This window comes from Chlamydomonas reinhardtii, chromosome 7 (assembly GCF_000002595.2).
Source record: "Chlamydomonas reinhardtii strain CC-503 cw92 mt+ chromosome 7, whole genome shotgun sequence".
Lineage (NCBI taxonomy): Eukaryota > Viridiplantae > Chlorophyta > Chlorophyceae > Chlamydomonadales > Chlamydomonadaceae > Chlamydomonas > Chlamydomonas reinhardtii.
In genome coordinates, this window is record NC_057010.1 from 6,043,949 (window position 1) to 6,066,893 (window position 22,945).

At 62.2% G+C, this 22,945-nt stretch overlaps 6 protein-coding genes across 8 annotated transcripts; 2 read left to right on the forward strand and 4 right to left on the reverse strand.

Annotated features, from left to right (window-relative positions):
- Window position 1: 1 nt before the first annotated feature.
- CHLRE_07g354976v5 (uncharacterized protein) lies at window positions 2-937 on the reverse strand. Its single transcript, XM_043064635.1, has 3 exons — window positions 825-937; window positions 557-624; window positions 2-329 (listed from the first exon to the last, which is right to left on the reverse strand). Exons 2-3 carry the CDS (start codon window positions 561-563, stop codon window positions 100-102), a joined length of 237 nt encoding a protein of 78 aa, XP_042923203.1. The 5' UTR covers window positions 564-624; window positions 825-937; the 3' UTR covers window positions 2-99.
- Window positions 938-1,047: 110 nt separating this feature from the next.
- Window positions 1,048-4,167, forward strand: CHLRE_07g355050v5 (uncharacterized protein). Of its 3 annotated transcripts, XM_043064636.1 has the most exons (4): window positions 1,048-1,312; window positions 1,415-1,516; window positions 1,649-1,868; window positions 3,086-4,167. In XM_043064636.1, exons 1-4 carry the CDS (start codon window positions 1,193-1,195, stop codon window positions 3,691-3,693), a joined length of 1,050 nt encoding a protein of 349 aa, XP_042923204.1. In that variant the 5' UTR covers window positions 1,048-1,192; the 3' UTR covers window positions 3,694-4,167. The 3 variants fall into 3 exon arrangements, with proteins under 3 accessions (XP_042923204.1, XP_042923205.1, XP_042923206.1); XM_043064637.1 differs by lacking the exons at window positions 1,048-1,312; window positions 1,415-1,516; window positions 1,649-1,868 and adding an exon at window positions 2,088-2,513; XM_043064638.1 differs by lacking the exons at window positions 1,048-1,312; window positions 1,415-1,516; window positions 1,649-1,868 and adding an exon at window positions 2,198-2,513.
- A 4-nt stretch (window positions 4,168-4,171) lies between these two features.
- Window positions 4,172-7,870, reverse strand: CHLRE_07g355100v5 (uncharacterized protein). The gene is made up of 5 exons (XM_043064639.1): window positions 7,498-7,870; window positions 7,301-7,394; window positions 5,911-7,143; window positions 5,555-5,670; window positions 4,172-5,366 (listed from the first exon to the last, which is right to left on the reverse strand). Exons 1-5 carry the CDS (start codon window positions 7,621-7,623, stop codon window positions 5,016-5,018), a joined length of 1,920 nt encoding a protein of 639 aa, XP_042923207.1. The 5' UTR covers window positions 7,624-7,870; the 3' UTR covers window positions 4,172-5,015.
- A 293-nt stretch (window positions 7,871-8,163) lies between these two features.
- CHLRE_07g355150v5 (uncharacterized protein) lies at window positions 8,164-12,357 on the reverse strand. The gene is made up of 5 exons (XM_043064640.1): window positions 11,782-12,357; window positions 11,540-11,633; window positions 10,693-11,250; window positions 10,371-10,486; window positions 8,164-10,122 (listed from the first exon to the last, which is right to left on the reverse strand). Exons 1-5 carry the CDS (start codon window positions 11,977-11,979, stop codon window positions 9,778-9,780), a joined length of 1,311 nt encoding a protein of 436 aa, XP_042923208.1. The 5' UTR covers window positions 11,980-12,357; the 3' UTR covers window positions 8,164-9,777.
- Window positions 12,358-13,717: 1,360 nt separating this feature from the next.
- CHLRE_07g355200v5 (uncharacterized protein) lies at window positions 13,718-19,079 on the forward strand. Its single transcript, XM_043064641.1, has 14 exons — window positions 13,718-13,957; window positions 14,047-14,138; window positions 14,256-14,307; window positions 14,479-14,608; window positions 14,983-15,086; window positions 15,345-15,395; window positions 15,581-15,682; window positions 16,041-16,274; window positions 16,474-16,542; window positions 16,797-16,995; window positions 17,222-17,361; window positions 17,537-17,773; window positions 17,976-18,047; window positions 18,243-19,079. The coding sequence occupies exons 1-14, from the start codon at window positions 13,910-13,912 to the stop codon at window positions 18,366-18,368; spliced, it is 1,656 nt and encodes a 551-aa protein (XP_042923209.1). The 5' UTR covers window positions 13,718-13,909; the 3' UTR covers window positions 18,369-19,079.
- A 2-nt stretch (window positions 19,080-19,081) lies between these two features.
- Window positions 19,082-22,847, reverse strand: CHLRE_07g355250v5 (uncharacterized protein). Its single transcript, XM_001702027.2, has 9 exons — window positions 22,407-22,847; window positions 22,063-22,208; window positions 21,887-21,973; window positions 21,648-21,786; window positions 21,339-21,486; window positions 21,034-21,222; window positions 20,684-20,934; window positions 20,326-20,530; window positions 19,082-20,171 (listed from the first exon to the last, which is right to left on the reverse strand). The coding sequence occupies exons 1-9, from the start codon at window positions 22,679-22,681 to the stop codon at window positions 20,040-20,042; spliced, it is 1,572 nt and encodes a 523-aa protein (XP_001702079.1). The 5' UTR covers window positions 22,682-22,847; the 3' UTR covers window positions 19,082-20,039.
- Window positions 22,848-22,945: the final 98 nt, after the last annotated feature.

The window sequence follows — 22,945 nt, forward strand, 5'->3', positions numbered from 1 at the left end:
GTGTTGCGTTCTTTCAAGCATATCAATCAACTCGTCCGCGCCGCTGCCCTCAACTAGTTCTGGCCACTGCCCTCAACTCGTCCGCACCGCTGCCCTCAACTAGTCCTGGCCACTGCCCTCAGCTAGTTCATGCCGCTGCCGGCATCTGCGGAGGTGGCAGTAGCGAGCGTGGTAGAAGCAGAAGGTGCGGGCTGGAAGCTGCAGGCAGTAAGGGCACTCATGGGGCTTGTAGGTCTTGCGGGCACGAAGCTTGGCGCGTGGCGACTTGACTGCAACGCTTCCTAGGGGTCCAGGCAGGACAGGGTCGGAGTCTTCAGGCTTGACCACCGCTGGGAAACGGGACGAGGGGCGGGAGGGGGGAAGCAGGGGAGGGAGCGTCATGGAGTGCGGCACGGTCGGCACGTTGTAACTGCTGCACCGCATGCATCACCCAATTACTGTCTGAGCCATCTCCCATGCGTCTGCTATGACATTGAATGCGGTGGTGACTGCGCGCGACACAAGCGAACCATCGGCCATGCGCAGGGCGTCGAGCGTCCAAACCCTTCCCACTCACCAGCCATTACGCTTCTAACGTGTCAGCGAGCGCGAAGACAGCTTACAGACTTGAGGAGAGGTCGCGGTCTGTCTAATGCAACGGCAGAGGGAACCTCAAAGGACCCCACTCAAAGAACTTGAGCCCGAGGACAAGGGAATAGATAGTAAGGGCCAGGTTCGTTCTTGGCATGCCGAAAGTAGTCTGAAGGGGGGCCCCCATGCATACAGCGCTCCCCTTTTGCTGGCCGCGACCGGAATTCCGAAGCATGTTGGCACTGGTTACCTGCCTGTGCGTGCCGCGGCCCCAAGTTCGCCATTTCAACTTGGGTCAACGTCGATGTGAACAGAGAAACCAGGAATTCGCGCTTTCGCGCTACCAGCGCCTCGCGCGACCGTCTACAGGCAACATGCACTGCCATATGCCCTTCCCCGGTCGCAGGCCTGCGCCCTAGCCGGTCTGCGCCGGCCCTGCGCAAGTGCGTCCGCTGAGGCGTCCGCCCGGTCCATCCAGACCGGGGAGCCGTACGTCCGCCCGGTCCGCGGTAGCCCGATATGTGCAACTTGCCATCACAAATGAAGCTCGACTGCATCGTCACCGCTGCTGCCCGCTGAAGTCGCAAGGAAGATATCAACACGCGAATTATCACCATCATAAATGGGCAACAAGCCATCGGCCGAGGCAGAAGGGGTAACTTGTGCATCGTGCCAGGGTGCCCTGCCAGCAAACAACTACGCCTTTGAACACATCCTTGGGCAGCTGTTCGTCTTCTACGAGGTATGATTGCCACCCCTGCATGCGCACTCACGCGGGCGGTCCCACCCCAACTGCCCCCTAGAGTGAACTCGCCTCCCCTCCCCTCGCCCACTCCTCGTTCAGGAGCACCCTCCGCAGGAGCGCTTCGCATTCGACTTCCGCGACTCCACGACCTCCATCCAGGGGGCACTGGGCGAGCTGGCCTCAGTGTCAAAAACACTGCAGGTAGGGGCCGGCTGAGTGTGTCGCCGGCTCTTGTCAGTCCTGTGTAACCGATCCTTTCAATCCATACCCCGCTGCACCGTTTGCCAGCACCCTTGAACCCGACCTCCATTCCACCCGAACACACACGCGCAGTACTTTCGCGGTGACTCCGAGCCGCCCTACACCTACTACTGCCCCGCCTGCTTCGTGCTGGAGGCCAGCCCGCGGCAGCGCCAGCTGGCCAACCGGCTGTGCAGCCCCGGCGGTGTGCCGACCATTGGGCTGTGGAGCGAGGGGCTGACGGGCGCACCGCCGGGGGCTGCCACGCAGGCGGCGGCGGTTTCACCCCATCACGCCGGTGGAACGCAGACTGGTGGGTATGCATTGCTAGTGTGCGACGGCCCGTTTGTCACTAGAGTGAACCTGAACCTGAAATTGCTATTCCCTATTGTAGAAAAATAGGCGGCAGGGAAAACTCGGCTGGAGCGAGAAGCGACCTCGCGAGTCCATGGACATCTTGACTTTCGCGAGGTCGCGAGGTCGCAAGGAAAGCAGCCCTGTCACGCGGATTCCACAAAGGAAGAGTTGCCAACTTCAAACTTTCCCCTTCGCACCCTTGTAGCCGTAGCACAGGCCAAACAATTCTGAAGTCCGCCCAACCTTGCCCGTGTTAGGGGTGTGGGCCGGCTCCCACACCCCTAACGTTCATAATGGTTCAAAATACTAGCACCCGTAAGGTGTCGCTGCGAAGCGTTTGCAAGGACGAGGCAACGCTCGCAGCAATTAGGTTCAAGGTAGATTTTGTGGCCACGCCCCTTCGGTACCGCCTGCTGGACTTCCTGCGGCACTTCGTCGTCTGCCGAACGGACCCCGCCTTCCACTGCGCGGTCTGCGACACCAAGTGGCGGGAGCAGTGCGGACTGGCTGCGCGGCGTCAAGGACGTAAGCATAAAGTCGGTTTCGTCGGTTTGAAGTTTCAACAAGCGGTGACAACATCTTTCACTGTCGCACGACGAAGGCAAGTAAAACTCCTCAGGATAAATCACACTACCTTATACTAGTGTTTATATAATTATTTCGACATAGTAACGCACACTTGAGCTTTGTTATGGTCAGTCCGGTGCCTGTCGCCCTGATCCACGCGCTGCACGCGCTCGCGCACGCAACATAGCCATGCCCTCATTGTTGGATGGCAACGGCAACGCACAGGGCTCATACCAGCTTTAATATGTACGGGTAAGACATGCGCAAGCGGGCGGCACGGGCCCAGGTCTGGAAACGCGGGTTTGAAGCTCGTATGACAATACCCCAGTTGGGCCGTTGCTCGTTGTTTTATACCCCCAGCGCGCGGCAACCCCGCAATGGTGCTATGCCTATGGCTGTCGCTTTCAGACCTTGCACACAACTTAAGGACCCTATGCTGGACCTGTGGGCCGAAGTGTGCAGTATATGGCAGTATAACGCAGCCATAACAAACCATAGCGTGAAAGTTGTATGACAATACCCTGGTCCACCTGTAGGGATGGATGAGGGCACCGAAGTCTGCGGCAATGCATGCACACTTGACGTGCCCCCTTGTTTGCACGGCAGGTAATGGTGGCAACATGGACGGGGCCGGGGCTGGTGGTGGTGGCGGTGGCAGCCGGCCGGACTACGCAGCTGCCATTGCCGCCTCCCGGAGAGGCGGCGGCGGCGGCGGCTCCCAGGCGGCCGCAAGCCGGGCGGCAGCAGGCGCCGGGGCGGACGGCGAGGACGAGGAGGAGGATGCAGCGGATGTGCTGACGGCGCCAGAGTTTGAGGCTGGGTTTTACTACAACACTGGCGAGCGAGTGGTGTGGGGCGGGCACGAGTATGTGTGCCGGCGCTCGCATGAGGGCCGGGCGGGCGGGCCGCTGCAGCCCGTGATGCTGCCCGCGCGCCAGGTGAAGGAGCAGGAGCTCGGGGCGGGTGCGGCGGTAGCGGCGGCGGCGGCAGGACAGGGCGCAGGGGTGTTCAGCCCGGAGGTGTGCTGGGTGCGGGTGCAGGCGGCGGGGGCACACGGGACCGGCGGCGGCAGCAGCAGCGGTGGGAGCCACCGGGCGCTGGGTCACGGGTCACAGGGCCAGGGGCACGGCCGCCACCCCCACACGCCGCACACACCGCGGCTGCCCCAATCAGTAGCGGCGATCGATGACGTGCCCGTGGCGGGCGACAGCTAGCGTGCTGGGTGGGGGGTCACAGGATCCAAACCCGCAGTGTGCTGCGGCGTGCCCGCGCGAGGGGTGCGAGACGAACGAGGCAGAGGGCGGCAGTGGGTAGGCAGGCTGGTGTGGTGGTTGTTGCCGGTGGAAATGATGCATGTGCACCACAGGCGAGATAGCTAGGCATCAGGTAGGGCCCGAGGTGTGTCCTGCAGGGCTTGGTGCTGTGGACCCCACAGGGCGTGGTAATAGCCCTGGCCCACCAGCACGTTAGCAGTGGGCCAGTCGCATTTAGCAGAATGTGCACAACATGCTCTCACGTGTGTGCTTTCGACCTTGCATTGCATGAGTTGATTGGGGCATGAACCGCACTGGCTCGGCCGGAAACGTTACACCAGATTGCCGCCCAGGTGTCCAAGTCGCGGGCAGAGCACATGCATTTATTGTTGTTGCAATACGAGCCGTTGTGAAGCCGTTGCTGGCATGCCTTCACGCCCGAGACCACCCCCTTACCAACCTTGCGCCAGCAATCTGCAGCAAGTTTGATTAAAGGGCCCGCAGTCTAGACGGGCGGTACTGCTCCGTTGAACACCCTAGACCGAATAGCCTGACGTAATACCGATACCTGTACACACCCATTATTTCTTTGTAATCAGCCTGAAGCGCCGCTTCTCAACCATATGGAACCAACTGCAAGAATGTAGCCGTCTCAGCTAAACGGCAGGCAGGCTTGGTTCCGCTCGCAGGCAGCATTGCGCGTACGCTCTTCCTGCGCGTGTCAATCTACCATCCTTCCAACCTACCCCTTGTAATAAGTTCTAAATGATTCGGTTGTCCTTGTACGGACGAATCGTTCCCATCTCCAAGCGATGCTCTGATGCCTTGCAGCCCGGTGAATACGGCTTCCTGCGCATCAACGTCCTCCGCCATCACGGCGCGTACACCTCAGTCGGGCGACAACCGCTACACAGCGCCACCAAACATGGGAGCCCGTCCAAATGCCATCTCATGTACGCAAATTGCTGCTGGGAAGGCAGCAAAAGAATTCAAGCCAAACCAAACCGCCACCGCTAACGTTCATGCTAGCGTCAGACAGCACGACATGCATGAACAGCGCAAAACACACTTAAATCGTATGAACAGTCTCGGCCAACCTGCCTGCACGATACGATATCGCACACGTCCTCCGTACACTCTCCCCCGCCTCACGGCAACCTACCCACACCATTCCACGGCCTCCGGCACCCCACGGTCAATTTGGGCTTTCCTTATCGATTACGCAACCCAGACCTGTTCCTCCGACATCAAAACCTACTTTCCACGCGGCAGCTCACGCCACCTCACGTCCACACCGCCAACAGGCACATCGCACCCGCGCCGCCGCACAGCGCCGCAAAGCTCATCAGCCGCCGCCCCGCGCCCGCGCCGCCTTCTCCACCGGCCGGCACGAACCTGCCCATGTCCTCCGCCACCAGCTGCACCAGGCTGATGTACAGCAGCATGCCGCCCGACACGCCGTCAAGGGTGCCCTGCACGCCGCGCGCCACCTCTGACTCCGGGTCGTACAGGCGGGCTAGCGCCATGCCGGCCGCCACTCCAGCGGGGCAGGTGAGGCTGTAGAAGCCAGCCATTGCCGCGGCCTTGAGGGTGCTGAAGCCGCCACGCGCAATGACACTGCCCAAGCCCAGGCCCTGCAAGGGGATGTGCGATAAGGGCGGAGCGTTTTGAAGTGTTCATCAAGCGCGCTGCCGTTGTTGTTTAGACAGGACGCTGCGTCCAGCCCGACCCGCATCCCAGCCCTGCTCAAGCTCTCTCCTCGGGTCCCTGCAGCCGCCTCCACCCCACACGCCCGACCGCCTCCCACGCCCGATCGCCTCACCTCGAGCCACTGGTGGAAGCTGAGCGCGATGAGCAGCGCCCGCACCTGCGCCACGTCCTCTGTGATCACACCGACCGCCACGCCAATAATCAGGCTGTGGAACACGCAGCCCAGCTCTGGGAGAGGGCGCGCGGGAGGAGGAAGGAGAAGAGATTCCAGCAGTTAGCCAAGTAGGCCGTGTCAGCAGGTGGGCACGCAGGCGGTGTACCCGGGCACTGCTGGTGGCGCGCCGTGCGCATTCCGTGGGGCCAGCCAATTACAGCGTTGTTGTTAACCTGGCTGCTGTTGTTGCTGCTACTGCCGCGACTAGCCGTTGTCCCCTGCTACGGCTTCAAAAGCCCTGCCATCACACTCACCGAACATGTAGGCGAGCAGCCGCAGCCTCAAGCTCCCGCCTCCCAGACCGCCCGCCGCCGCCGCATCACCGCCCACCGCCGCTTCGCCGCCGTTGCCAACCGCGATGGTGAGCAGGCTGGGCGCATTACCGTAGGTGACGCACGTGTGCTGGTGCTGCGGCGGAAGCTGCTCATACGATGCCGGGTGCTGCTGCGCATGCGGCTTGTGCTGCTGCTCTGCTGTGTGGCCGTGTGCGCCCGGGTGGTGCGGCGGTAGCGTGTGCTTGGCGTGGGCGTGTGCCCCGTGGCCCTGGTGCTTGGGGTCGCCAGCAAGGTGGCTGTGGCTATGGCCATGGTCATGGTCATTGTCATTGTCATGGCGGTGTGTGGTTTCCCGGTCATGGCTCTTGGCCCCGCCGCTGCTGCTGCCGTTGCACCCGCCTGGCGGCTGGTGTTGACTGTGGCTATGGCCATGGCTATGCCCGTTGGCTGCTGCAGCCACGGCAGCGGCACCCGGCCCGCCGTCATTGTCGCTGCCGCTGCTGGCCTCGGCGTCCAGATCAATGTCCACCGGCATGGACGCCAAGTGCGAATGCACCGGCCTGAGCCAAGCCCCCGCCTCGCTCGACGCCTCCCCCTGCCGCTCCTGCTGCTGCTGCTGCTGCCCCTGCTGCTGCTGGTCTGCCACAACCACCACCACGTCCTGCTGCGTGTGCTGTTTGTCGTGCGCATGCTCGTGCGGGTGGTGGCCATGGTGTGTGGGCGAGATGGCCCCTAGTGCATCGCACGGGCCAGCCGAGGCACCAGCCCGGGGCACCTCGGGCGTGAGAGGTGCCTCCACATCATGCGCGTGGCAGTGCTCATGGTGGTTGTGCTGGTTGTGCTGCTGCTGCTGGTGGTGGTAATGGTGCCCCTCTTCGTCGCCGGCCTCGCCCTCCATTCCAGCCAGCAGCGGGACGGAGTGGCTGCTGCAGCCGTCCGCGGTGGACGAAGTTCCACTGCTCCGCCGCGCCGACGCCGTGCCCGCCCGCCGCCGGTGGTCGTTCACCAAGCCGCTGTCGCGGCCGCGGCTGCTACTGCCGTGGCTGTGGCCGCAGCCGCCTGTGCCTGCGGCTGCTGCTACAGCCGCCTGGCTGTTGTGCAGGATCTGTGACAGGTGCTCCAGCAGTAGCATCAGCGCCACGCCGCCCAGCACGCACAGCCCGCCCAGCGGGTAGGTCATCCCACCAAGCCCTGACATGTCCTCAATGGCCTCTGTTTGGTGTACATGAAAGGAGGATGTGGTGAACAAGAGGAATGTGCGGAAAGAGTGCGGGGTGCAGCGGAAGAGGGGCAGCCGGGTGGGGGCCATTGCGGGGCGCAGTGCACAATGGCACGAGAGCGGCATCACCTAGTGCGCGCACAAACCCACCTGGTATGATGTGCACCAGCGCCAGCGCCAGGATGACTCCGGCCGCCAGCGAGCGAGATAGCTGAGAGGCCAGGCCGTCGTGGTTGCGGAACGCCTGCGGTTTGGGGTGGGCAAAGGGGGGGGGGGCATACATGAAGGTACAAAGTGACAGAGCGGCCGGCATATACCGAATTGGGCACACTGCACCCGTTGTATACCTTCATGAACAGCGGCGGCAGCGCGCCGCATAGTCCCGCTATTAAAATGATGAAGAGTGCTGCCAAACGCAGCTGCGTCGTGTCCTGACTTTGGACTGCCCCCGAAACTTCATCTTGGGCATGCATGCTGGCATCCGAAGTCGCGTCAGGGCCAGTAATGAGAAACAACATTTGCACGCTAAATGCGGAGGCTTCGCTCGCGCTCCTCCAGAAATGTATGAGAATTGGTACTCGAAGGTATGTCGTTGGAGCTCCTCGCCAGCTTTGTCAGGCTCCGAGCGAGCAGCTCCGAGCCTACAACAAATCCCGCGCTCAGCTCACGCGTGCTGTCTGTCTGCAGTTGTATCTTATGTTGAATTGCGTAGTTCACCTGAACATTACAACATCGCAACAGGCCTGGCCAGCGTGTCTCCGTCTGCACCCGCATGCGCACGCGCCGTGGCCACCCCCCGGCCGAAGTGGCGCATGCATCTAAGGATACCCCGGGGCCAGCTGATTTAAGCCAATTCCAGATGCATTCTTAGGGGCATGTAGAGAACATATGCAGGGCGGGGTGGTCTCGGTAACGGCAAATTGGACTGACGTGGGCCATCTCCCCCTTCCCCGTGCACCCCTGCGCGCATGCAACCTGCAACTAGCCCGACTCTTCATGCGTCCTGTGCCAGCTGCAGCCCAACGCATTTTCAAGCGACCGCGTTGCCACGCTTAACAGCTGGGGCAACGCGCAATACATGGTACTTGAAAGTTGAAAGGGCCCACCCATTGCGAGTCCGTGATAAGAGAACGTGTCACGTGGCGTCATCGCACCTACCATAAATTGCACAACGCAACAACTCGAGCACTAGCACTAGCGACTTACTCGCACATATGCGTCTGTGTTCCGGCATGTTACCTGCTGCCTCACCCCAACGAGCAACTCTGCAGCCTATCCGTCCACTACCTGACCGCCCGAATGCACACACGCAAGCACTTCCGCTCTGCACACTCAGCAAGGGTTCTGACGTGACCACGGCGGCGCGGGGCGTAAATGGACATCTACACTATACTTAACAATATCCGTGCACCGCGCCTAGCACACGTATACGCACAGCACGCTCACGCAAATACGTCATGCCCACTACACGAGCATGCACACACGAGCAACAATGGCAAAGCGGTGGTTGTACTGCCCGACCGCTGCCGCAGTCATCAGCTCTTTATATTCACCAAGGGGTCGGGCACAGGCTCCTCGATAGCCCTACTTGCATCGAGTTCGGCCTCCCGCAACACACCCGCACTTCACTAGAAGCAGCTCGTGCTTGCCGTCAGGCCTACGATGCGCATGGAGGCTGCCTTCCTTCTGTACGACAGACGAAGCAATGCCTACGCCTCCGCAAACCCTATGGGCGCGCGGACACCTGTGTATAACCCCTGCCAGTCGCGCAAATAACACGCGCACAAACGACGCGCATATGACACCACAGAGCTAGCTAGGCAACAGTGTGCGCCCGAAAGTCCCGGCCATTGAGTCCGAAATTAGCTAACGGCATTCGGGCCGCCTACCGTATGCAAAGCTGCATCAGGGACAGCAAAATAGCAATAAGACGGCCCAGATGTTCCGAACCGTCTTCCGGTGGAGCAGCTAACAGCTTGGGCGCCCAACGTTCATTTCCACCTCTGCCGCCGTGATACTTCCGCGTCCGTTCTCACGACGCCCAAGCACTGACATAGACCCAAACTGCCGTACGGTACTGTACCCCTGCAACATCTCCAATTTGACAAGTGCAGGTCACTTGCACACCGTAACACAGACAGATGTGCAGTCCTTGAAACCGCGCTGCTCAACGTGCGTACCTCCTCCATCGCTCATGTCGACCCAGTCACACGCAAGTCCGCCCAACAAGTGCACCACCACACGCCCAGCCCCCCACGACTGCCTCGAAAAACCACACCTATCACGACAGCGCGCAACGCTTTTCTGTATGTATGTATGTGAGTGCGTGCAAGGCCCAAGCCACAACGGCCCGCATTGCGGCCGGCCGCGGACTTCCTCCTACCTGCCCCACCATTTCAGATATCGTGACAGCCCGGACTCTACTCCGCCTGTGCTCCTGGAACGGCCGCACACAATGCCAAGCGCTCATGGACGGCCGCACACATTGCCGTGCCGAAATGCGCCTACGTGGAGGCGGCAACCGCGCCGCCTGCCTGCTGCCTACTACTAGCGCGAGCCCTGCCGCTGCGCTATTAATCTGGCACCCCCAATGCCTCCACCTCCAGGCCACACCCAGCCCGCCAGCTCTAGGACCAGACGGCCAGGATGCACATGGAGCCGGCCCCGAGGAACAGCGCCAGGAAGCTGAGAAGCCGCGCACTGGCGCCGCCGCTCGGGGAGCCCGGCACGAACCTGCCCATGTCCTCCGCCACCAGCTGCACCAGGCTGATGTACATCAGCATGCCACCCGACACGCCGTTAAGGGTGCCCTGCACGCCGCGAGCGCGCTCCGACTCGGCATCATAGCTGGAGGCGATGGCCATTCCCACCGCGATGCCCACCGGGCACGTCAGGCTGTAGGTGAGGATCATGATGGCGCCCTTGAGCGTGCTGAAGCCGCCGCGCAGGACCACAGACGCCAGCGAGACGCCCTGCAGCAGTCAGGCGTGCAAGCAGCAAGCTGAGCAATGAGAAGGCCGCACGCGCGCGATTGTGCTTGCCAGGTGCACGACATATGTTGCCCAGGTCTTGCTCCCTTCCCCCGTGCCCTCTTTCTCACGCGCCACATCGCGCTATCTCTACGCTCCGAAAGTCTCCCTTGACCCCCTCGCATCTTGCCCCGTTATCATGGGGATGCTGCCTGCAAATGCCGCCGTCCCCCGCCTCGGCCGCGCCTCACCTCCAGGAACTGGTGGAAGCTGAGCGCAATGAGCAGCGCCCGCACCTCCACCAGGTCGGTCGTGTTGACGCCTAGGCTGATGCCGATGATGAAGCTGTGGAACACGCAGCCCAGCTCTGCGCGTGCGGTGGCCGGCAAAAAGATGTGCAGGTACACGCGTTACGAGCGCAAGAGCACCAAAAGTGCGAAGACCGGCATGCGAGGTCCTCAACTACCGCTGGTATGCACAGGAATGACCACAGCAGCAATACCACTGCATGTATGCTCCGTACACTCAGGGCTCCCGCCCGAGCCCTAGGCCCCTCCTGTTCAGGCTGCTCACCAAACATGTACGCCAAGATCTTAAGCCGCAGCGAGCCCGACGCCGCTTGCGTGGCGGCGGGGGAGGTGCTGGAGAACCAGTTCCCCGCCGAGCCGCGTGACACGCACACGTGGTTGTGCCCCGGCTCCGAGGCGCGCGTGTAGCACGAATCTCCCGGCGCCCCGCCCGCCGGCGTCCCCTCGCTGCCCGCGGCCGCCCCGTCGCAGCAGCCCGACGCCACGCCCTCTGCCACCGCCACCGCCATTGCTGACTTCATGGGCACGCTGCTATCGCTAGCAAGCACGCCGCTGGGGTCCGCCTCGCAGTTGCTGCTGGTCTGGGCGGTGGCGCGCTTGGCTGCGCCGCAGGGGGTTGCGCCCGCCTCAATGTCCGTGCAGGAGCTGGGTAGCGCCGTGAAGGCCGCGGCCGCCGAGTCGGCGGCGGGGGCGTGGCTGTGCGGCCCGTGCATGATGTGCGCCAGGTGCTCCAGGAACACCATCAGCGCCACGCCGAACAGCACGCACGTGCCGCCCAGCGGGTACTCGATGCCCCCAAGGCCCGCCATCTCCTCCACGGCCTCTGTAGTGCGCGTGTGACACGAAGGGAAAGGGGGGAACGTCAGGGACGGCCCTTGCATATGGAAGGAAGTGCCACGGCTGGAGACGTGGCGCAAGGGAGCCAGACACTCAGCCAATGCACGAGGCAGCTGTACGCCAGCCCGAATGCAATACAAATGCGATGCCACTAGGTATACACGTTAGCGGGCCGCGAAGGCGCCGGCGAGGGCGCAGGGCGCGTCCCTGGATGGTGCGCAGGCTGGAAGGGGGATTGCAACGAGGACGCCCTCTGACCCGGGAACCCTGCTCACCTGGAATGATATGTACCAGCGCAAGTGCTAGAATGACTCCGGCCGAGAACGAGCGGACAAGCCGTGTGAGCATCCCCTCCTGGTCGCGGAAGACCTGCACACATAATACGAATGGAGTCAGATACATGCACTTGTAGTGATTCAATGCTTTGAGCGGAGCAATCAAATGCCCGACTCGGACAAAGACCGCCAACAAATCTGCTTTTCCATCGCAACCCTCCGCGACCGCCCCTGCAACCCACGTTGAGAAAGAGGGGTGGTACGCCTCCTAAAAGACCAGCGGCAAGGATGACGAAGACAGCCGCAATTCTGAGGGACTGTGTCTTATTGTGCGCCGGCTGCGGCTCCGCTGAAAGTTCTGGTGGTGACAGGACATCTGAGCTAGTTCCTGGATGCACCAGGGCATCCAGAACCACGCGCCCAGCTCGTAACAAGGACATTTTGCAACGCGAGGTCGGCAAACGCAGAAATCAGGATCGCGTACTAGCTATTAGCACTAATGCGAAGACATATATTAGACAGAATGATCGTTGCGGTAAATGGCTGAGCAAGAACGTCGGGCTAGGTGCTAACGGTATTCCGTTACTGACACGGTCGTATTTGTACCAAGGCTGCAGAAATGATGCAACTTGGGCCCATTGAGACAGCCGGACCTGCTATGATGTTCATGCTATACGAAGCAATCCTAAACGAGACTCCGGGGCCAGCCAGCCGACGTCTGGCAAGCTGGCCGGTCACCACAAGCTCCAACGCGTGATTGGCGTCGCGTCGGCCCCTTGACTTTATGGCTCGGCCACCGGAGCTGGGCTTGCTGTACCGCTCACAACATGCACTGTTAAGGCTGAAGCAGGCAGCCTTTGACACACATTCGGAGCCCCGTTCAAACCGATGAGCTGGCGGGGCCCATGGACGGCGGTGGGGCGCTGACCGACGGGCACTCCGGCCTTCCTGCCTTTCCCAAGTGCGGGCGGCGGCCATACTGGGAGCTACTGGGCTCATGTCAACGAGGATTATAGCATGGTGGAGACGGCCACAGCAGTTACGCACAGGTCACCTGCTGCAACCGGTCGGTCGACGGCTCCAAACCGCATATGGGGTAACATCCGCATCCATATGGGGCAGCAATGTTGCGAGATGTCGCAGACGCGTCCTCATTATTCGTGCTTGCAACACCCTGGGGACGGGCGTGTTGAAACCCCGCCGGGCGTCACGTAGAACGGGGTGTCCCAGGGCCACCCAACTGGGGGAACAGTGGGAGGTGTGCCCCGTGCTCAGATGCGGCGGTTGCCCACCCTTGCCATACCTGGAGGTGCAATGAAAGATCATGCGCAACCCATCCCTCACTAACTCACTTCTTTGGCAATTGACGCAGCCGCGCTTGCGCAAAGCCGCGACCATACTACTCCTTGGCACTCTGGGGAGCCGGCCCATTTGCGGGATGCCTGCAGCGTTGTCTTTAGATCTACCGCCTCAAGCGACTGGGACTGCACGTGGGCCGCAATACGGTACTGTCTGCACTTATTTGTGCTCTGATGCTCTCGCCCCAATCCCTGGATAAGAGTGTGGGGCGCTCCCTGTCCTTGCTGTGATGCCCTTGTCATACTGATGTGGTACCCCAGTGGATCCCGCTGCAAGGTTGAAGTATGGGTGGACGGGTGGCAAGGGCAGTATGTATGACATCCCACGATGGCAGACTGACAGTCTGAGTATCTGACTGAATTCCACCAGGGGGCGTCATCCAGAGTCCCAGGTACCCTGCTGGCCCCAACGCGGCAACGCCCCCATCAAGAGTCCCCGCAAGCACACCGTAGCTCCTAAAGCTCCTGGCACCCGAGCTTCCGTGCCACTGCCCTTTGGCAACCAGTCCTGGGCCATGCCTCTGGATGGCGCATTCAGGCGCACCCTTTCTCCAGCATGTCCGTCGACCAGCCCCTGACAGGTCTGGGATGCCGGTGCGCAGCTGCGGCCGATTTTCGCTGCAGCTGTGGGCAAGGACGCATACATACCTTTACGATGCGCAATGTGCGGGTATGCTGAAGGGCGCAGTCCCAACCACGCAGTCGTGTTGCTGCGGGCGGCTGCGGGCGGGGTGCCTGCAGCAGAGCAGTAGCCACGCGGACGCGGTATGCTCGCTGCGACACACAAATCCAATGCGCAATAATACAGTAGCATTCTCCACACTACACGCCACTCTCTGTACATTCATTTGAGCTGAAAGCTTGGAGTTTGAGCAGCAGTTTTCACTACTTCAAACTCCGTCTATTGCGAACTGGCATTTCTTCGACGTCTCAGATTACTCGAAGATGTCCAGCTGCTAGCTATAAATCATATAATTGCCGTGGAAGGGCTCGGTTGTCGTCGCGGAGCGAAATGGCGGGGCCAGACGTCGCCAGCTGCTGGCCGTGCCGGGAGACCCAGGTACTTTGCCCAAAGGCTATCAGTATTGATTTCAAGTACGAATAAGAGAACTGAACAGGTTGTTGCTGACGTTATTCTCGAAATTCCAGGTCGCATCGCTGAAGAATTGGCTGTCAGGGCGAACTGCGTCGCACATCATTGTGCATGGTCCTTCTGGAACGGGCAAGACGTCAATAGTCAGGTGTGGATGCCGTCAGAGGTCCGCGCGGGGTGCTGTGGGTGGCCGCGGGGGGGGGGAAGGCTGGAGCTGGCACAGCGCTCATGACAGCACGCTGTCCCCGTTGTTGAACCGCTGCAGGCATTGCCTGGAGGCATGGGGGCACCGGTATGCCTACACAACGCTCCCACAGGTACAGTAGCGCACGGGGCCACGGGCGGGTCGCAGGCTGATGCGTGGGGGGGGGGCCTATTTGTACAGGGCGGGACACTGCACACGAGAAAGTATGTGTATCTTTGGCATACCTCATGCGAGTTCACGTATGACCATTGACGACAACACTCAACGCCACCACCGCCGCCAGGAGTACAAGCTGCGCCAGCTGTTCAACGCGCTGCTGTCTCAGCTGTGGGGCCTCAAGCGCAAGCGGGACGCAGGCTTCGGCGCCACCGCGGGCGCAGACAGCTGGAACGAGTTCGCGGAGGCAGTGGCGGGTGAGCAGGCGGCGGGATGGGGTGGGGGGCGGCAAGAAGGGGCGGCAGGAGGGGTTGTTTCCACCATTCTTAGTGAAAAAGAACCAGAGACACGAGAATTCAGGGTGCGGCAGGAGGGGCGCGGCAGGAGGGGCGGCAAGAGGGGGCTGCAGGAGTGGGCGGCAGGCGGGGCAGCAGGAGGGGGACCATTGTCGCGGTAGCTGAAAGCCTTGGCACCAGCCGTGTAAGAAGGCGTGCAAAAGGGTGGGTAGTACTTGAATGGGCTGGGCCATGGGACCCACGCATGGGACCGGGCCTGACTCCAGTCGAGTCGAGGCGCTGCTGAACACACACTGCAACACCCTCTGCACCACCATCTGCCGCCGCCGCCGCAGCCGTGTGCCCGCCCGGCGCCGCCCGCTGCTCGGTGTTGGTGCTGGACAACCTGGAGTGGGGCGCGCACAAGAACATGCTGCCGCAGCTGCTGGCGGCCATACGGGTAGGGCTGGGGCTGGCGTAGGGAGTAGGCTTGGGACTGGGGCTGGGGCAGGAAGGAGGCGCATTGGGGTGGCGATGTGGGGGTGGAGTACAGCCAAGGTGGTGGGACGGAAGGACACAGGTTACGCCAAGGGACAGGGATGGAAAGGGTGCCTTCAATACCTTGTTGCCTATTGCCGGCGTGTACCTGCGCACATGCGTCCGCCCCCCGCCCCACGTAGCGCCCTGCCACCTCCCACCTACTTTGCCCCCATTGCAGTGGCAGCGGGCCAGTCTGGTGGTGGTGGCCATCACGTCCACCGCGCCGCAGGTGGGGGCTGCATGTGCGCCTGTCCATGTGTATGTGTGCGTGCATGCGTGTGTGCGTGTATGTGGGCCCCATTTGTAAGCCTGTACCGGTAGCGCCACTGCCCTTTTTCGACCTGGAACTACTGCTCTCTTGCGCTGCCGCAACCCTTTGCGTTCGTATCCACCAACGCGCACGCCGCCGCACAGGACCTGCGCTACGGCCCTGCAGTGGGTCTGGGGCTGCCGCTGATGCACGGCGTGCACTTCCCCGCCTACAGCCGCGAGCAGCTGGCAGAGGTGCTGGCGGCGGTGGGTGGGGCGAGGGAGGTGCACAGCGTCGGGGGTGTGGGGTTTGGGGAGGTGCGGTCAGGACTGGGGAATACCGTAAGTTGACGGGGCGGCGGTAGATAGCCGGAGCTACTGGCAGGGCCGGGGAGAGGGCTACGATGACAAAACCCAAAGGGCAGGGGCGCGGGGGGCAGTGACTGTAGGTCCGGCAGCCGTGCCTCAGGCAGGCACCGCAGCAGGGTCGTCACTTGCGCAACAGTCGCCCGCTCGCGCTTTCCGCTGAGAGAAGGGCCACGCCTACCGACCCACCCCAGTCGCATCCTAGTTTGGAAACGACACAGCCCGCACCCATACACCCCGCACCCTTCACACCGCGCAGAACCCGCCCACGGGCTATGGCACTGACGCCTCCGCCACCGAGTGCCGGCCCCCTGGCTCGGCACAGCCTCAACGGCCGCCGCCTCCTCCCGGCCTGCTGCGTGAGCTGTGGGGTGAGTTCTGCCGCGCCTGCGTCGCCAACAACTTCAGTGCCGTGAGCCGCTCCGCCGCGGACCTGGCTGCGGTGGCGGGTTGGTTGTGGCCCATATACAGCCGGCCGCTGCAGGAGGGCAGGGTGAGCGCCGGGGCGAGGGCGAGAGGGAGTGGGAGGCGGACGGTGGGCCCCGCCAGGCTGCTGCCCTTTAGCTTGCTGCCGTCCTCTTTCACTTCCACCTACTTGATTGCTCCCCTATATCGGGCTCGCGGAGTGCTGGCGTTGACAAGCTCGCACGTGCACATGCACCTCAGCGACCGTGTGTGGTGTGTCCCCTCAGGTCCGCGCCGGCAGTGCCGTGGAGACCATTGTCCGGCAGTTGGACGGGCTCATGCAGCAGCAGCAAGTGGTGAGGGCAGCGGCCGCGGGGAGGGCAGGAGTGGTGGTGGGGGGGGGGGGGCACAACATTCAACGGGGGCCGAGATGGGCAATATGCCCAAGCCCACCGAGTAGGTCCTAGAGGGGAGGGGTTCGCGTGGCCTGGAAACCTGATAAAGGAGTTGAAACTGCTAGCTCGGTCTCTAATGACCCAAGTTGTCCAACACCCTACAAGCTGTATAAGCTTACCCACCCCCCAACACGCCCCTCTTATGCTCGACCCAGGTCCGCCAGGTTATGGAGGTGTATCGGCCGGGCATGCGCAGCCCACCACCCGTGCTGCAAGCGCTATCGGCGGCGGCGGCGGCGGCCGGGCAAGGCTCGGTGGGCTCCGCCGGCGCGGGGTCGGGCGGCGACGGTGACGGCGGCGGCGGCGCACTGGTTGCAAACCTGGGCAAGGCGGCCAAACTGCTGCTGTTGGCTGGTGAGCTTGGTGGTGGTACGGATGAGGTGGTGGAGCTTGAGGGGACGTCTGCAGGGATCTACCTGCGACTACGACGCACGGTTGTCGCCCTTCATGAGTGGCTGTGCTGGCTTGACTTGTCGGGGTCTGTCTTACATTGTTGTTGTCCTCCCGCCCTCTCCTCACCCCAACCCCCCCACACACAACCCCCCCCCCCCCACACACACACACACGTTTCCTCACACAGCCTTCGTGGCCAGCCGCAACAAGCCCACACTGGACAAGGACCTGTTCGAGTACCGCACACGCCCAGGCAGGCGGCGGGGCGGCCGCAACGGCGCGGGCCCCGGGCGGGCGGGCGAGGCGCAGCAGGAGGCGGACCGGCAGGTGTGGCGGGCGCCGGCTGGTCGCGGGGCAGGACGACCGGATGACGGTTGTGGACTCGTGGGTGTTGGCACCGCGTCTGTGAGCGAGGGAGCTCACAAACTTGCCGGAGCCTAACCACGTTCTGCATGGCCTTCCTCTGCCTGCCGCACCCGCGCCCACTCAAATACACACGCAGGCTGAGGCTGCGAAGGAGGCGCGGCTGAAGGGCCCTCACGCCTTCCCGCTCACCCGCCTCATCTCCATCTTTCACCGCCTGTGGGCCTCGGTGCCCAGCCTGGGCGACGACCTGGTCAGCTCGGGGCTGTACGGCGGGTCGGTGTTCACGGCGGAGGGAGGGGGAGGGGCCGGGGGCGCGGACGTGCTGGATGTGGATCTGGCCACGGGCTTCGCGGGCGGCCGCAACGGACTCGAGGTAAGCGCGACGTGGCCGGGTACGGGGCGGGGCGAGTGGGTGGGTGGCTAGGCAATGCCATGTCGAGGTAAATCGAGACCCACAACTTGGGATGGGCAGTGGTGGTGCAGGTGCAGGGTTCATACGGGATGCACGTTTTTCCATTGCCGTGTATGACTCTGACCGCGGCCCTGGCGCCCCCTCCCCCTGCCTGGCTGTGCAGGCGGTGTGGAGCCAGAGCGCCGCCGTGCTCAGTGCGGTGACGGGGCTGCAGGGCATGGGGCTGCTGGCCAAGGTGAGGGCCGGACCGGCAGGGGGGTGGGACACTGGGACCGTGCCAGCAGCAGCCCGGCAGGGGTATCGCCACGTACTTGAAAGCCTACTTGTTCGCTCCGTTGCTACGGCTTCGCCATAAACAACCGCGTTTCTGAACCTTATCCTGACCTCCCCCGCCTCTGCACCCTCCCTCCGCCGCCCCGCCCCTGCGCAGCACGGCTCCGGCGAGGACCCTCTGGAGCAGCCGCGCTTCACGTGCGCCATTGACGACCCGCTCGCGCAGCAGCTGGCGGCGGACGTCAACCTGCAGCTCAACAATTACCTCATGTACGATAAGTAGCAGCAGCACTGGAGCAGGATTGGCTAGCGCAGGGTGTGCTGGACAAGCGGACTGACCGAGGCGCGGCCTTGGGCGCGGCTGGGGGTTACGAGAGGTTACTAGCCAAGAGCGCGCGGCTGGAGGGTGGCAGGGAGGCAGTGGTGGTAAGCAGGCAGCGGCGCGAGCTGCGCACGAGCCGGGGGTGCTGCAGGCTGCATTGCGTATAGGTTGCAGCAGACTGTGTGGTGGCAACTGGCGAGGCCTCAGTTGGCTGTAGGCGCGCTGGTGCCATGTACGTAGAGCCAAACAGCGGCTGCCCCCGTGATTCTAAGTGTGCTTCAATGCACGGAGAGTTGGAGCGGCAACGATGATGCCACTTGCCTAGACCTAGTTTGTGATTTGCTTGCTGCGCGGGATGGATGCCTGTTGGCCTGTGACGGGCATCTGCTACCCGGGTTGCCTAGCCCCATGACCGGCCTTCATGTCCGACAATGCTGCTGGAGTTGGAGGGGAAGGCAGTTACCTGATGCCGAAGCCCAGACGCAGGATTGCTTGGAGGTCTCCCTTGATTGTTTGCCGGGACGGAATATGGTATGGTTCGCCAAGATGGTACCCCTGATGTGTGTTGGAGGTTCCTTCATGGGATCCCTCCCCAGGTGCTGAGCAAGGGACGCGCGGATCAAGACCGGTATCAGAAGTCGAGCAGGCTCTTGCGGCTTCTTTTATTACGTGACATGTCCTGCGTCAATTCGAACGAGGCACGTACCGATGCGCGAAAGGCCCACCTCTGTGAAGCCAAACCTTTTATGAGCTGTGACCTATACATGCCAGCCCAAACCTCAATCGCCGCAATAGCTGCGGGCATAATACATGCGCCATGCACGCAACATGATCACGGGCCCAAGGGCTCACCAGCACACCCCACAGCAGCAGGAAACCTCCTCCCGAACTTTCTCACCACACCACGGTAGTACGCACGCAGTTCTCCCCCACAGCGTTGCATGCACAGCCTCCTGCGCGGGCTTTTCAAACACCCGGATCTGGGAAATTTTAGGAATCAGCAGTACCTCTAACGGCAGCCTGTTCAGGACCGCCACCAACCTCGGTGTCTGTATATCCTCAAGCAAGTTCAAGTGGGAGCCAGCTCAACCATACGTAAACACCTACCTGCGCACGTGCGTAAGATTCTGAGTAAGCATTTGCAGCTGTTCCTACTGACCTCTACGACAACCTACCGACGCACCACACCCACAAACACCACTCAATATGACAAGCCAGTCCTAGTCAAGTCGGGCGCACGTGAGCGCCCGCTCCTGCCGCATAGGAGCTGCACATTTTCTTGTTGGGCCTGGTCTGCATCAGGAGGGACCTCGCGGCAACCGCAACGAGTGTGGCCCGATCCCAGTGGGCACCATCCCCAAGTCGGGCTACAATTATGATACGATGCCAGACATACTAACGTGCAAAAGCAGGTCCCGCACATCTAGCCGTGGCCCCAAACGGCTGACTATAGATTGTGGAATGATCCAACCCACTCGCTCATGTTGCGCCTTTGTGATTGTCACTGCGCATGCGCGGTTGGACCTTGATAAAGAATCGCAGCTGCTGGCTGCGGATTGATCCGCTCCGCTGCCATAACTGTTCCCAGTAATGAATGCCCCCCTAAACGTGTACCGCGGCTGCTCCCTTCACCTACTGCGACATGGGCAGCGGCGTTGAGGTGGTCGCCGCGAGCTGGCTGGAGCTGGTGCCGGCCTGCAGAAGCGTGGAGCGGAGGATCCCATCCGCAGTGGGGCGCTGGGCCGGATCTGGGCTCATCATTTTCTGCGGCGCAGTACGGGTCGGGCGCAAAGAGTAAGACCAGCAGCTTGCGTTCACGTTATGCATGCTGGTGTGAGATAGCCCTGTTTCGACGAGAGCCCTTTCCCGCTCAGACCACTCAGGCGCGCCAGTGGCAGCAAGCGCGACAGCCTCTCACCTTGAGCAGGTTGATGATGCGCGTGCTGGCGCTGGGCAGGAACAGTTTGCCCTGCCGGATGTCATGGTAGGACTGCCCGTTCTTAGGCAGCTCGGTGCCGCGCAACAGCTCATACACGGAGGCGCCCAGCGCGAACACGTCCAGCCGGTCCGCCAGGCCACTGGTCAGGAAGTCGCGGCTCTTGAGCGCCTCGGGCGCCAAGTACCTGAAGAGGCGGCGGCGCAGGGTGGCAAGTGACAATCGTATTAGCACTCAGACGCGCGCCATCCCGCTCGCACCTGATTCCCGCAGGCCCACATGACAAGTCGGACGCGAGAAGCCCGTCCCAACGCAACGCCACTGACTGCGCGCTACTCACTTGACGTCACCCTCCGATGTCCCCGCCCGCTGGCCGCCCGGCAGCATTGCCAGCCCGAAGTCGCCCAGCTTATACACCGGCGCCGCGCTGCTCCCGCCGCTGCTGCTGCCAGCGCTGCTGCTGGCGTTGGCTCCGCTGGCGGCCCGCAGCGCCAGGTCCGCCGGCGAGGGCGCGGCCAGGTAGATGTTGTCGGGCTTGATGTCCAGGTGGACCATGCCCAGGTCGTGAATGCGCTTGAGAGCCGACGCCATCTGTGGGAAGAAATGCATGCGAAAGGCTTCAACACAATTTCGCTTTTACACGCGGGCCAGGTTTACACGCAGCAAGTATATCGAAAGGAGATTGCGCACCTGCCGCAGGATCTCGAGCACCTCCACCTCCTTGAACTGCACGCGCCGCTTGAACATGTCGCGCAGACTCTCCCCGCACAGCTCCTGCTTGATGTATGCCTGCTCCGCGTCGCCACCCGGCTCAAACCACGTGTCATACAAGCCCACGATGTTGGGGTGGGGCTGAACTGCCGCCAGCGCTTGCATCTCCTGAGAGCATCATGGCGACGGGAAACGTATGTTGCAGGCGTCGTGGCTGACCACAGTGCCAGCAGAAGTGTGCCCCTCGCTCAACAACTAGTCCCCAGTCAAGCGACAGGACTCACGTTCAGCCACATGTTGCGCGCTTGTAGCGTGGTGATGGGCACCTTGTTGGTTTTCACTGCGTACGCGATGCCGGTGAGGCGGTGCACCGCTTTGTACACCTTGCTGAAATTGCCGTGGCCCAGCTCCGCCTCCTGGTGGTAGTCCCACCTGTGAGAAGTGGGTGCTGCCTGACATGAGTCGAGCATGCGCTTGCAAGCAGCTCCGAGCTATGCAGCCTCGAATGTGCCATCCCCACCCATCACCCCTACAACGGCCCTCCACCGCATTCGCACCCTTAAGCCGTTCGCCCCAGAGCAACCGTCACTCACAGGAAGCGGCTGTAGTTGCCGCGGTTGAGGCAGGACTGTGACGCCTGGAACACGTGGTTGTCGTCATCCGCCCGCACCAGGTAGGGGTTGCGCGGCATGGGAGGCTGCACCTCGCGCAGCTTGGGGATGGGCGGCCGGCCTGCGCACCCGCAAGGTAGGGCAGCAGTCAAGCCATCATGACAAGAGCTGCATGCTGCCTATGTCGCAATATAACAAGTAAGCACATGCGGATCACGTACCTGAAAGCGCCTTGCTACACGTGCTGGGCTCGCCGACAGACCGACTTTGGCTCTGGCTCTGGCTGCTGACCTCATCGTCCATGTTGCCTGCGCGCAAAGTGATGAGCGGTGTAAGCACTGCGGCCACACGTTGCGTCCAACTGCTCATAGCTTCCCAGCCAAATAGCCTGACGCACCTGGCAGCACCTTCAGCGGCCGTGGCCGCTTCATTGCGCGGGGCGAGGGTGCTGGCGAGCGGCTCACGTCGTCGTCCACCTGCATGGTTGAAGGCTCATACTCCATGCGGAACAGCTGCTCTTGCGGTGTGAGGTGGTCGGGGGTGCTGCGGGCATGGGAAGAGGGAAGCACGGGTGAGTGTAAGAAAGCTTCAGACCAACACGCCTATGTCGCCTAGTCCTCCCCTGGCTGACACTGGCAAGGCATGGCAGCCTTGCAAAGCCTGCCGTCGATCCAGCACGACACAACCCTGCCTGGGCCCCGCGTGACCAAGCCCTCCGTCGCCAACCCTGGCCCGGCTTACTATTGCTCCTGGCTGGGCTGGCTGCTGAGGTCCAGCACGCGCGGTCGAAGCGCCCGCATATGGGGCCGAGGCTCCTGAGAAAGAACTGGGCCGTCTGGCGGATTAGCTGCGGGAGGCCGCGAGATGTCGCCGAGATTCATATGCCGCAAAGACATTTGCAGCGAGCTGGTGCTCTCAGAGCATTGTTGCTGCTGGGACTGCTGAGACTGCTGCTTCTGCTTGCTGTAATAGTTGAAGATGCTGCCGCCGGGAGGCTTCATAGCGGCTGTGGCCATCGTGACTTGGCCACAGCAGCCCGTAAAAGCAACTCTGTGGGCTCCTTCGCTGTAAGTTGTTGCTATGCGCTCGCTGTGAACACTAACCGCGTTGAAGTGTTACGGGGGTGAAATTGACAGTGGCGACGACAGCTGCGGCTGTCCAGGACTCAGTCTAGAACTTCAGTTACTCGTATAAACTCACCAGTATTGCGGTTTCGATGTATGCAAGCTCGTGAGGCGCGGCGCGGCACGGCGTTGCAAGCGGATGAAGCGGTCAAACGG

Coding starts and splice junctions, on each gene's coding strand:
- CHLRE_07g355050v5 (XM_043064636.1), top strand. CDS start 1,193: ATGGGCAACAAGCCATCGGCCGAGGCAGAAGGGGTAACTTGTGCATCG. Junction 1,313..1,414: donor AGCTGTTCGTCTTCTACGAG/GTATGATTGCCA, acceptor CTCCTCGTTCAG/GAGCACCCTCCGCAGGAGCG. Junction 1,869..3,085: donor CGCCGGTGGAACGCAGACTG/GTGGGTATGCAT, acceptor TTTGCACGGCAG/GTAATGGTGGCAACATGGAC.
- CHLRE_07g355100v5 (XM_043064639.1), bottom strand. CDS start 7,623: ATGCATGCCCAAGATGAAGTTTCGGGGGCAGTCCAAAGTCAGGACACG. Junction 7,395..7,497: donor TGCCGCCGCTGTTCATGAAG/GTATACAACGGG, acceptor CCCAAACCGCAG/GCGTTCCGCAACCACGACGG. Junction 7,144..7,300: donor GCTGGTGCACATCATACCAG/GTGGGTTTGTGC, acceptor TACACCAAACAG/AGGCCATTGAGGACATGTCA.
- CHLRE_07g355250v5 (XM_001702027.2), bottom strand. CDS start 22,681: ATGGCCACAGCCGCTATGAAGCCTCCCGGCGGCAGCATCTTCAACTAT. Junction 21,787..21,886: donor GTGTAGCAAGGCGCTTTCAG/GTACGTGATCCG, acceptor GCGGGTGCGCAG/GCCGGCCGCCCATCCCCAAG. Junction 20,531..20,683: donor ACATCGGAGGGTGACGTCAA/GTGAGTAGCGCG, acceptor CCGCCTCTTCAG/GTACTTGGCGCCCGAGGCGC.
- CHLRE_07g355150v5 (XM_043064640.1), bottom strand. CDS start 11,979: ATGTCCTTGTTACGAGCTGGGCGCGTGGTTCTGGATGCCCTGGTGCAT. Junction 11,634..11,781: donor TACCACCCCTCTTTCTCAAC/GTGGGTTGCAGG, acceptor TTATGTGTGCAG/GTCTTCCGCGACCAGGAGGG. Junction 10,123..10,370: donor GCTTCCACCAGTTCCTGGAG/GTGAGGCGCGGC, acceptor TGACTGCTGCAG/GGCGTCTCGCTGGCGTCTGT.
- CHLRE_07g355200v5 (XM_043064641.1), top strand. CDS start 13,910: ATGGCGGGGCCAGACGTCGCCAGCTGCTGGCCGTGCCGGGAGACCCAG. Junction 16,275..16,473: donor GGCCGCTGCAGGAGGGCAGG/GTGAGCGCCGGG, acceptor GTGTCCCCTCAG/GTCCGCGCCGGCAGTGCCGT. Junction 16,543..16,796: donor TCATGCAGCAGCAGCAAGTG/GTGAGGGCAGCG, acceptor TGCTCGACCCAG/GTCCGCCAGGTTATGGAGGT.